The following is a 12,265-nucleotide window of genomic DNA, read 5'->3' on the forward strand; positions in this document are numbered from 1 at the left end:
GAAGACGTGGCGTTAGAAGACGTTTCCTTTTAAAAAAGTCGGCCCTCCAGAGACATGTCCATTGTTGTCCTGTTGGTATTTGGCTCTGCGGACGGATAAGTTTGCCAACCGAGGCACTAAGGTATTCTTCAGGGTCATACAGAGGGAAACGTCAGAGTCCACACACACACACACACACACACACACACACATGCACACACGCGCGCACACTCACACGCACACACATGCGCGCACATGCACACACACACATACACACATGCACGCACCCACGTACACACATGTGCGCGCACACACTCACACACGCACACACTCACATGCGTACGCACACACACACATGCGCACGCACACACACACTCACATGCACACATACATGCACACGCGCGCACATGCACACACATGCACGCACACGTGCCCACGTACACACATGCACGCACACACACTCACGCACACACACACTCACACGCATGCACATACATACACACATGCACACGCACGCACTCACACGCACGCACTCACACGCACACACGTGCGCGCGCGCGCACACACACACACACACACACACACAAACACACGCACGCACCTCGGCAGGCCCGGCCGTCCCCGGAGAAGCCCGGCAGGCAGGCGCAGGTGTAGGTGGAGCCGCCGGTGTACACGCACTGGGCCCGCTGGGGGATGTCGCAGTCGTGCAGGCCGGTCTCGCAGTGGTTGATGGGACGCTCGTCCGCGGCAGCTTCAGACACAAGGGGGACACAGCGTTCACAAGGGAGGCCCCCGAGGAGACCCCGTGCCCTTCCCAGACCCCCCCACGCCAGCACTTCAGTCCCCTCGGACCCCAGACCTCCAGGCATCTCACGGGCTTCCCCCCTCCTCCCCGCTGGCTGGTGCCCGTCTCGCCTCTCTCCCCTCTCCTCCCACCTGGACTCGGCCTTCCATCGGGCCTCCCCGTGTGACACCTGAGCTGGCCTGGCTTTTTTTCTCTTTTTTCCCAAACATATTGTCATTGATTTCAGAGAGGAAGGGATAAGGAGAGAGAGAGAGGGGGGGGGGGAGAGGAGCATTGGTGATGAGAGAAAATCATGGATCGGCTGCCTCCTGCACGCCCCACACTGCTCCATCCCCTGAGTCACACCAGCGGGGGCTAGCCTGTAATCTTTGAATCTCCATCTCAAAAAGCAGGGAGGGAAATGAGGCCAAAGACACAGGAACTGTTGTTCTCTCGTTAAAAAAAGAAAGAAAGAAAAAGAAGTGACCTCAGCAGCTGAACTCTCCCCTCTGTGCACAGGGGCCTGGCCTGCTTCCACGCACAGATGTTGGGTCATCGGCAAACTATGAGGACTGCCTGTTCCCTCCAGCCCCGGGGCCTCCCAGCCCCTGCGACCTTGGCCGCCGCTTCCGAGCTCCAAGACGGATCAAACGGTCTGGCTGGCGTGGCTCAGGGGTTGAGCGTGGACCTACGAACCAGGAGGTCACGGCTCCATTCCCCATCAGGGCACAGGCCCGGGTGGCAGGCTCCATCCCCAGCAGGGGATGAGCAGGAGGCAGCCGGTCCATGATCCTCTCTCATCGTTGCGCGAGATCTCTCTCTCTCTCTTTCTCTTTCCCTCTCCCTCTCCCTTCCTCTCAATAAAAATATATATTAAAAAAAAAAAAAAGCCAAAACCGGTGTGGCTCAGTGGATAGAGCATCGGCCTGCGGACTGAAAGGTCCCGGGTTCGATTCCGGTCGAGGGCATGTACCTTGGTTGCGGGCACATGCCCAGTAGGAGGTGTGCAGGAGGCAGCTGGTGGATGTTTCTCTCTCATCGATGTTTCTAACTCTCTATCCCTCTCTCTTTTCCTCTCTGTAAAAAATCAATAAAATATATTTTTTTAAAAAGATACAAGTTTTTTGTTTTGTTTTGTTTTGTTTTAAAGACAGAGCAAACAGAAAGCAGGCTGGGGCTTAGCAAACAGCAAAGGGCAAGGACGTGGGTCAGCGAGGCAGTCAACGAGAAGTCTGTTTCACATCGGGGAGAAAAACGCTGGGTTCATACGGGGCCCATTCAGCATGCTGCTGCCCTCCAGACTGGAATGATGCAAGAATCCCCGAGCTCCAAATTCCTGGAGCCAGCAGTTCAAAGGGCAGCCGTGGGGCAAACGCAGAAAGATTCAATCTGTTCCTTTGTGGCTGGCCCACCACCCCCACCGTCATCACCATCAGCCTGAAGCAACAATGAGCCTCATTCATAGCGTGAAGGCATGGACTTGGGTAAGGCCGAGGAGCCTTGTTCCTACGGGTGGCGTGTAAAATGGAGACCCACCCCCTCCCCCAGGCAGAATGGCCCCAAATAGTGTTGTAGACCCCCATTAGGAAGGAATCAACCCAAAGCAGGTAATGACACGCATGCCTACAAGGATGGACCCTCCATACGAAACCCAAAGCCATCGATTGAAGGGAAAAACAAGTCTAACTGTTTTTAATAGCTTTAAAAAGAATAAGGAGAAGGATTGGTGGAGGAATGCCCGGCCAGCCTGACTCAGTTGGTTGAGTCTCGACCTATAAATGAACCCGGAGGTCAGGGTTTTTGATTCCCAGTCAAGGCCACATGCCCTGGTTGTGGGCTCCATCCCCAGGGTGGGGCGTGCAGGAGGCAGCCGATCCATGATTCTCTCTCATCGTGGATGTTTCTATCTCTCTCTCTCTCTCCCTTCCTCTCTGAAATCAATAAAAAATATATTAATAGCCGAAACCAGGCTGGCTCAGTGGATAGAGCGTCGGTCTGTGGACTGAAAGGTCCCAGGTTTGATTCCGGTCAAGGGCATGTGCCTTGGTTGTGGGCTCATCCCTGGTAGGGGATGTGCAGGAGGCAGCTGGTGGATGTTTCTCTCTCATCGATGTTTCTAACTCTCTATCCCTCTCCCTTCCTCTCTGTAAAAAATCAACAAAATATATATTAAAAATATCTATCTATCTATCTATCTATCTATCTATGTATTTTCCGTTATATAAGACGATCGCCTAATTTTATAGTTAAAACAGGTTTAGGCCTATATTCGCTGTATAAGACTAAACCCCACTTCAAAGAAAAGACTTATTTTGCCATCAAGATCTGCAGGTAATTTTTGTGCAACTTTGGTCTTTTGCCCCCGATTTTTGGTTGACTTTTTTTCAATTTCAAAGTCGTCTTATACGCCGGAAAATACGGGGTGTGTGTGTGTGTGTGTGTGTGTGTGTGTGTGTATATATATATATATATATATATATATATATATATATATATATATATAAAGAACCAGTTTCTGGAGGCATTGGCCTCATTTTAATGCCAGTGGGCGATGGGTGTCAAGTGCAGTTGAAGGTCACAGCTCTCCCACTTCCTAGGTGGTGTCCTGCGTCTGGTCCGTCTGACTGGCTCACCTGTCAGGGCCCGGGGCCTGCTGGCTCTGAAGACCCTGGCTGCGGACCTGGGGCGGACTGCAGCCTCCAGCTTTGCTTCCCGGCTTCCCTGCCCTGCAGGCCCCTGGATCCTAACGGCCAAACGTTTCCCAACCTCTGGCTTTCACGATCTGTATCGGGCCCGGTGCCTGATTTTTTTTCCTCTCTCTCAGATGTTCTGTCTCCATGGCCTTCCCTGAGGGCCCCGCGGCCTGACCGACCTGGCAGGCGGGCCCCTCGGCAAATGCTTTGGGCGGGACGGGCTTCCTCTGTCTGTTCTGTGAGAAAGCTCAGGCGGTGCCTGGCTCGGCCGCTAACGACAAACACATGCTCCCATAGCCCTGCTTCCGGGCTGTCAGGCTTTCCGAATCTGACATGCCTGTTCCTTCTTCGGGTTGCCTATAAACGGTTCCTCCGAGCCCTGACCGGTGTGGCTCAGTGGATAGAGCGTCAGCCTGCAGACTGAAAGGTCCCAGGTTCGGTTCTGGTCAAGGGCGTGTACCTTGGCTGCGGGCACATCCCCGGTAGGGGGTGTGCAGGAGGCAGCTGGTGGATGGTTCTCTCTCATCGATGTTTCTAACTCTCTCTCCCTCTCCCTTCCTCTCTTTATTTATTTATTTTTAAATTTATTTTATTGATTTTTTTACAGAGAGGAAGGGAGAGGGATAGAGAGTTAGAAACATCGATGAGAGAGAACCATCCACCAGCTGCCTCTTGCACACCCCTCACCGGGGATGTGCCCGCAGCCAAGGTCCATGCCCTTGACCGGAATCGAACTTGGGACCCTTCAGTCCGCAGACGGACTCTATCCTCTGAGCCAAACCGGTTAGGGCAATAAAAATACATTTTAAAAAAACCTTTTTTAAAAAGAGTGAAACATCATTTTGCAAGAATGGAGAGTAACACAATGCTCCCAACAGAAAAGGCGATGGTGTTACTGGGGTGACCAGTAAGAACATGGATCCCCGGATATGGGGCCCCCCAGAAAGTGGGGGGAAAGGGACAGAGTCGGACTCCGCTTCGTAAACTGCCCCCCTGCCCCCCAACTCCAGAACCCAGCGCCTCCCCCCTGCCCCCTCCCCCGGCCGGGATGGTCACCCGTGGCAACGCCGTCCCACCAACGAAGCCCACAGGCATCCCGGTTCTGAACACCCCAGCCCCCGGGACTCACCCACGCACGCCCCCTCCTCGGAGAACCGGTACCCCGGCTCGCACTCGCAGCGGAAGGTGCCGGGGTGGTTGTTGCAGACTGCGTGGCTCCCGCACGCCGCCGGCTGCTCCGAGCACTCGTCGATGTCTGTGGAGAGTTCGAAATCGCCCAGCATCCTCGGGTTAAACCTGCTCGCACGCCCCTGCGTGCAGAACGCAGAAAGCAGTGCTGCCCGCGGCGGGACCTGAATCCGGGGGCAGAGCCCCCCAACCCAGAGGGTGTTCGGTGTTTTTTTGGAAATATGCTGCAGCCCGGCCAGTGTGGCTCAGTGGTCGAGCGTTGACCCATGACCCAGGAGGTGGGAGCGTTGACCCATGACCCAGGAGGTTGACCCATGACCCAGGAGGTGGGCCCGGGTGGTGGGCTCGATCCCTAGGAGGGGCGTGTAAGGAGGCAGCCGATCGATGATTCTCTCATCATTGATGTTTCTCTCTCTCTCCCTCTCATTTCCTGTCTAAAATCAATAAAAAAAAAATATATTTTTTAAATAGACTTTTGCCCGGCCGGTGTTGGCTCAGTGGTTGAGCGTTGACCTGTGAACCAGGAGGTCAGGGTTCAATTCCCGGTCAGGGCACAGGCCTGGGCTGCAGGCTCGGTCCCCAGGGTGGGGCGTGCAGGAGGCAGCCGACCCACCATTCCTTCTCATCACTGATGTTTCTATCTCTCTCTCTCTCTCCCCCTTCCTCTCTGAAATCAATAAATATATATTTCCCGAAATCGGTGTGGCTCAGTGGATAAAGCGTCGGCCTGCGGACTGAAGGGTGCCAGGTTCGGTTCCGGTCAAGGGCATGTACCTTGGTTGCGGGCACATCCCCGATGGGGGCTGTGCAGGAGGCAGCTGATCGATGTTTCTCTCTCATCGGTGTTTCTAGCTCTCTATCCCTCTTCCTTCCTCTCTGTGAAAAATCAATAAAATATATTAAAAAATAAGTAAATATATATATATATATTTCTTTCTTTTTTTTTTTGATAAAGGGTGAGCCTCTAGTCTAGGGGTGTCGAACTCAATCAGAGAAGGGGCCAAAATCTAAAATCCAGCCTAAATCGCGGGCCGAATGGTTTACTGAACAGTCATAAACTGTCATTGTGATGGAAACGCAGCGGAGTGCAGTGATGACAGCGCGGTGCGGGCCACATCGCAAGGCCTGGCGGGACGTATTTGGCCCGCGGGCCTTGTGTTTGACACATGTGCTCTAGTCACACCCAGGTGCCCAGGCCGTCCTGTTCCGAGGGTTATAGCAGCGCCGGCGTCAGCTCCCTCTGCCTCTGTGCAGGCTGTGGCCTCCCAGATGCTTCTCGGCTGCTCAGCGTCAGAGCATCCGGAAGGGGCATTGCCCCTAACGGTGCCAGGGGACCCCTGGGCATGCCCGTCTCATGGCGGGGCCGCGTCCCCGCCCACGCCGTCTGGACCCCAGGATGCGGACAGCTCCCTGCGCCGCCCCCCCGCCCTCCCCCGCGTCAGAGCGAGGCCGTACCCTGGCAGGTGCGCCCGTCCCCGCGGAAGCCCACGGAGCACTCGCAGGCGAACTGGGTGCCGGCGCCGGGCCGGCAGGCCGCGTTGGTGTCGCAGCCGTGCGAGCCCAGGTAGCAGGGGTTCTGCAGGGCGTCCGGGGAGCCGTCTGCGAGGACAGAGACGCCGCAGGGTGAGTCCTCGGCACGCCCCCACCCCCCCCCCCCGGTCCCTCCCCGCCCCACAGAGGAATCGGGGTTCAGGCCGTGGTCCCGGGACAGGGCAGCGGCTGGCAGATGCCCTGTGGAAGCATCTTCCCCATCAGACTCCCCCCCTCTCCCCTCTAGCAAGCCATGAGGCATGACTCAGTGGTTGAGCGCCAACCTAGGAACCAGAAGGTCAGGGTTCGATTCCCGGTCAGGGCACAGGCCCGGGTTGCAGGCTCCATCCCCAGTGTAGGGGGCGTGCAGGAGGCAGCCGGTCCATGATTCTCTCTGATCATTCGTGATTCTCAAGCTTGACCCCCAGTGGGGTCAGGGGCAAGAGGCAGCTGATGGATGTTTCTCTCCCTCTGCCTCTCTGAAATGAATAAAAACACACACACACACACACACACACACGCACACACACACAAAAAGGCCGTAACTGGTGTGGCTCGGTGGATAGAGCGTCGGCCTGTGGACTGAAGGGTCCCAGGTTCGATTCCGGTCAAGGCCATGGACCTTGGTTGTGGGCACATCCCCAGTGGGGGGGGGGGGGTGCAGGAGGCAGCTGATCGATGTTTCTCTCTCGTAGATGTTTCTAACACTCTCTCCCTCTCCCTTCCTCTCTGTAAAAAAAAAAAAAAAAATCAATAACATACATTATTAAAGAAATAATAATAAGAAGGAGGATGCGCCCGGAGCACACGGAGACCCAGGCGGGCGCCGGGCCTCACCCCGCACGGGCCCGAGGGAGTTGCTGAGGGCGAAGCGCAGGATCCGCTCGGCCTGGTTGTACAGGACGAACACGCTGTCCACGGAGAGCTGCTGGGTGGCGGGCGGCGCGGGCCCGGCCGGGCGGTGCGGGCACTCCTGGAAGGTGATGGTCTGGCGCCACTGGTACGTGTGCACGCTGGGGGCCGCGCCGTCCCGCTGGGGCGCCGTCACCGTGTACTCCCGCGTGGAGGAGGAGGTGATCACTGCGCGCAGGGGGGGGGGGGGGGGGGGGGGAGGTGTGAGGACGCGGGCGGCTTCCTCCAGGGTCAGACCCGGCCCGTCGGGGGCCTGGGGGACACCACCCTAACAGAGGGGACGGCAGGGGAGCCGGCCAATGAGCTCGTTCATGTCTCTCCTTTTGCTGTTCATCCTCACCCAAGAATACTCTTCCAGGCCGAAACCAGTGTGGCTCCGTGGATAGAGCGTCGGCCTGTGGACTCAAGGGTCCCAGGTTCGATTCCGGTCAAGGGCATGGACCTTGGTTGCGGGTACATCCCCAGTCGGGGCTGTGCAGGAGGCAGCTGGTGGATGTTTCTCTCTCATTGATGTTTCTAACTCTCTGCCCCTCTCCCTTCCTCTCTGTAAAAATTCAATAAAATACATTTTAAAAAAATTATATATATATATATATATATATATATATATATGTTTTTTAAAAAGTACAATAATTAAAAACAATAATAATAGACAAAACCGGTGTGGCTCAGTGGATAGAGCACCAGCCTGCGGACTGAAAGGTCCTGCGTTCGATTCCGGTCAAGGGCATGTACATGGACCTTGGTTGCGGGCACATCCCCAGTAGGGGGTGTGCAGGAGGCAGCGGATCGATGTTTCGCATCGATATTTCTAAATCTCTCTCCTACTTCCTTTCTTTCTGTTAAAAATCGATAAAATATATTTTAAACAATAATAATAATAATAATAATAATAATAAATGCTCTGGAGTGATGTACGTTGGGCAGTGGGGAAGGGTGATGTTACTAAGGTGCCTCGCCACCCCCCCCCCCTCCAACTCTGCAGCCCAGGAGCCGGCAGCAGAGGTGGCATGGGGGGGAGGGGGTGGTGTGTGTAGGGAGGAGTGGGGAAAGGGGGAGCCGGCAGCAGGGGGTGGTGGGGGGTGGTGATGGGGGGGTTTGGGTGGGGAGGAGCGGGGGAGGGGGGAGCCGGCAGCAGGGGTGGTGGGGGTGGTGATGGGTGGTCGGGGTGGAGAGGAGCGGGGGAGGGGGGAGCCGGCAGCAGGGGGGGGGTGGGGGGTGGTGATGGGGGGGGTAGGGGTGGGGAGGAGCGGGGCAGGGGGGAGCCGGCAGCAGGGGTGGTGGGGGTGGTGATGGGGGGTCGGGGTGGGGAGGAGGCGGGGGAGGGGGGAGCCGGCAGCAGGGGGGGTGGGGGATAGGTGATGGGGGAGGAGCGGGGCATAGTGGGAGCCGGCAGAAGCGGGGGGGGGGTGGTGATGGGGGGTAGGGTTGGGAGGAGCGGGGCAGGGGGGAAGGCCGGCAAGCGGGGGGAGTGGTGATGGGGTAGGGTGGTTGGATGGGCATGGGAGCCGGCAGCAGGGGGGGGGTGGTGATGGGGGGTAGGCGGGAGGAGCGGGGCAGGGGGAGCCGGCAGCAGGGGGGGGTGGTGATGGGGGGTAGGGTGGGGAGGAGCGGGGCTGGGCGGGCAGGGGGGGAGGAGCGGGGCAGGGGGTGGCCGGGCAGCAGGGGGTGGGGGGGTGGTGATGGGTGGTGAGGGGGGGGAGGGGGAGGAGCGAGGGGGAGGGGGAGCGGTGCAGCAGGGGGGGCTGGGGGTGGTTGATTGGGGGGTATGGGGTGCAGGAGCGGGGCAGGGGCGGGGAGGGGGAGCCGGCAGTAGGGGGGTGTGGGGGTGGGTGATGGGGGGTAGGGGGGGAGGAGGGGGGGAGGGGGAGCCGGCAGCAGGGGGGTGGGGGGTGTGTGATGGGGGTAGGGGGGAGAGGAGCGGGGAAGGGGGAGCCGGCAGGGCAGGGTGGTGGGGTGGGGGTGGGGGGGGTGGTGGTGGTGGTGGTAGGGGGGAGAGGAGGGGGGAAGGGAGAGCCGGCAGCAGGGGGTGGTGGGGGGTGGTGGGGGGGGGGTGGTGAGTGGGGGGTTAGGGGGGGAGCAGCGGGGCAGGGGGAGCCGGCCAAGCAGGGGTGGTGGGGGTGGGGATGGGGTGGTAGGGGGGGAGGTGAGCAGGGGCAGGGGGGGACCGGCAGCAGGGGTGGGGGGTGGTGGTGATGGCGGGTGGGTAGGGGGGGAGGAGCGGGGCAGGGGGGATCCGGCCAGCGGGGTGGTGTGGGGGTGGTGATGGGGGGTAGGGGGGAGGAGCAGGGCGAGGGGAGCCGGCCAGTAGGGGGTGGTGGGGGGGGGTGATGGGGGGTAGGGGGGGGAGGAGCGGGGCCAGGGGGGAGCCGGCAGTAGGGGTTGTGGGGGGTGGTGATGGGGGGTAGGGGGGGAGGAGCGGGGCAGGGGGGAGCCGGCAGCAGGGGGGGGGGGGGGGTGGTGATGGGGGGTAGGGGGGGAGGGAGCGGGGCAGGGGAGCCGGCAGCAGGGGGGGTGGTGATGGGAGGTAGGGGGGGAGGGAGCGGGGCAGGGGGAGCCGGCAGCAGGGGGTGGGTGGGGTGGTGATGGGGGGTAGGGGGGAAGCAGCGGGGCAGGGGGAGCCGGCAGCGCAGCAGGGGGGGTGGTGATGGGGTGGTAGGGGGGGAGGAGCGGGGCAGGGGGAGCCGGCAGCAGGGGGGGGTGGCGGTGGTGATGGGGGGTAGGGGGGAGCAGCGGGGCAGGGGGAGCCGGCAGCAGGGGGGGTGGGCGGTGGGGGTGGTAATGGGGGTAGGTGGCGAGGAGCGGGGCAGGGGGAGCCGGCAGCAGGGGGGGTGGGGGGGTGATGGGGGGTAGGGGGGGAGGAGCGGGGCAGGGGGAGCCGGCAGCAGGGGGGGTGGGGGTGGTGATGGGGGGTAGGGGGGGAGGAGCGGGGCAGGGGGAGCCGGCAGCAGGGGGGGGGGGGGGGGGGGGGTTGGTGATGGGGGGTAGGGGGTGGGAGGAGGAGCGGGCAGGGGGAGCCGGCAGTAGGGGGGTGGTGGGGTGGGTTTGGGGTAGGGGGGAGGAGCGGGGCAGGGGGAGCCGGCAGCAGGGGGGGTGGGGGGGGTGATGGGGGGTAGGGGGGAGCAGCGGGGCAGGGGGAGCCGGCAGCAGGGGGGCTAGGGGGGAAGCATGCGGGGCAGGGGAGCCGGCAAGGCAGGGGGGGTGGGGGTGGTTGATGGGGGTGGTAGGGGGGAGAGCACGCGGGCAGGGGGAGCCGCAGCAGGGTGTGGGGTGTTTGGGGGTGGTGATGGGGAGGAGCGGGGCAGGGGGAGCCGGCAGCAGGGGGTGGTGGAGGTGGTGGTTGATGGGGTAGGGGGGGAGCAGCGGGGCAGGGGGAGCCGGCAGCAGGGGGGGGTAGGGGGGGAGCAGCGGGGCAGGGGGAGCCGCCCGTGCCCTCACCGCCCCGGGAGTAGTGGTAGAGCTCGGTGTAGGGCTCGATGTGCACGGCGGCGCCCACGGGGACGGGCGGCACGCGGCCCTCCAGCTCGGTGGCGATGGTCAGGTGGCCGTGCTCGTCGATGCCGCGGAACTCCTGCTTGACGACCAGCTTGCCCGGGTGCCCCACGAAGGTCACCTCGGCCTGGCGCGTGAACTCGCCCCCTGCAAGGCAAGGCCAGGCCGGCGTCACTGCGCCGCCCGGACGGACGGCCTCCCTCGCGGGCCCGTCAGACCTCAGGGGGGAGCCGGGGAGGGTGGGGGGACGGGTGGGGAGAGATCAACCCAAGGGCGTGTGTGCGTGCCTATGGGCCCGGCCGACGGACACAGACAACAGGGGGGTGAGGGCGTGAGTGGGGAGGACCAGGGGGTGTACTGGGGGAACAAGGATGCAAATGAAACACCTTAATCCCGTGGTCGGCAAACTCATTGGTCAGCAGAACCAAATATCAACAGGACGATCGAAGAAATTTCTTTGGGGAGCCACATCTTTAAAACTTGAACTATCTAGGGAGGTCCATTGTGATTTGACTTACTTAGGGTCCTCCTAAGCTGGCCTCTGCCAAACACTCAAGGGGCCAAGGAGCCACGTGTGGCTTGGGGAGCTGCAGTTTGCCAACCGCTGCCTTAATCAATAAATAAATTAAAACAAGACAAAAACAGACAGCCACCTCGGTGGCCGCCCTGGGCTCACAGGGCTGGTCAGGGACTATGGGGTTGCACCTCTGTTGGGTGCTTCGGGGGGAGGGGGGGAGGGCTGGTGGGAATGGGGCTGGGGACCCCCAAGGACAGAGCTGGGGTACCCCACGGAGTCACCCTCAGAGAGAGGCCGCCTCCCAGCCACAGACCAGCCTCGGAGACGGGCTGGCTCAGGGCTTGTGCTGACAACGGGCATTTCGACGGATGATGAGAAGGGGCATTGAGGAACGCCCAAGCTTTAGGATGGGCGAGCCGGGCCAGCCCGATGCCAGTCAGTCTTCGTAAATATTATTCACGAAAGAGCACTGGTCCTGCCAAAACCGGTGTGGCTCAGTGGATAGAGCGTCGGCCTGCGGACTGGAAGGTCCCGGGTTCAACTCCGGTCAAGGGCATGGACCTTGGGTGCGGACACATCCCCGGTAAGGGGTGTGCAGGAGGCAGCTGGTCGATGATTCTCTCTCTCATCGATGTTTCTAACTCTCCCTTCCTCTCTGTAAAAAAAAAAAAAAATCAATAAAATATATAAAATAAATAAAATTAACAAAAAAAAAAAAGAACACTGGTCCTCTCATCCCCACGTCTTTCTCCCCGAACAAAAAGCTTGTCCGTACGTTTGTCCTCAGGCGCGGAGTTCCCATTCCCCTCATCCCCAGTCCCTGTCCCCCGCGCCCCCCACCCCGGGGCCAGGGAGTTCAATGGGTAGGGCCCCTACCCGTCATGCTGAACCCGTTCCTGAACCCGTCCTGCTCCACGGCGAACATCCAGCCGATGATGCCGCCGACGGGCGCCAGGGGCAGCAGCGCGTAGCCCACGGCCTCGGGGATGGTGCTGATGGCCGTGTAGGAGCGGCCCTGGTTGGTCACCACGTAGGAGTGCAGGTCCGTGTGCTCGAACACCACGGGTGCCGGGCTGCTCCCCACGAAGACGCGCCCTCTCACCTTGCCGTTCACGCGCTGGGGGGACCCTGCGGGGGACACAGGGGGAGGAGCCGGTCCTCGGTGAGAGG

General features: G+C 60.6%; 1 protein-coding gene across 2 annotated transcripts in view; it reads right to left on the minus strand.

Moving 5' to 3' along the window:
* Positions 1-12,265, minus strand: part of NID1 (nidogen 1) — a 37,332-nt gene that overhangs the window by 9,241 nt on the left and 15,826 nt on the right. For both annotated transcript variants that reach the window (XM_036453505.2, XM_036453504.2), the window contains exons 6-11: positions 11,972-12,223; positions 10,525-10,725; positions 7,012-7,254; positions 6,100-6,243; positions 4,586-4,711; positions 581-730 (exon numbers count right to left, since the gene is read on the minus strand). In XM_036453505.2, the coding sequence (XP_036309398.1) occupies positions 581-730; positions 4,586-4,711; positions 6,100-6,243; positions 7,012-7,254; positions 10,525-10,725; positions 11,972-12,223 (1,116 nt within the window). The remainder of the gene's footprint in view (positions 1-580; positions 731-4,585; positions 4,712-6,099; positions 6,244-7,011; positions 7,255-10,524; positions 10,726-11,971; positions 12,224-12,265) is intronic.

Source organism: Pipistrellus kuhlii, unplaced genomic scaffold, assembly GCF_014108245.1.
Source record: "Pipistrellus kuhlii isolate mPipKuh1 unplaced genomic scaffold, mPipKuh1.p scaffold_m20_p_25, whole genome shotgun sequence".
NCBI classification, from domain to species: Eukaryota; Metazoa; Chordata; class Mammalia; order Chiroptera; family Vespertilionidae; genus Pipistrellus; species Pipistrellus kuhlii.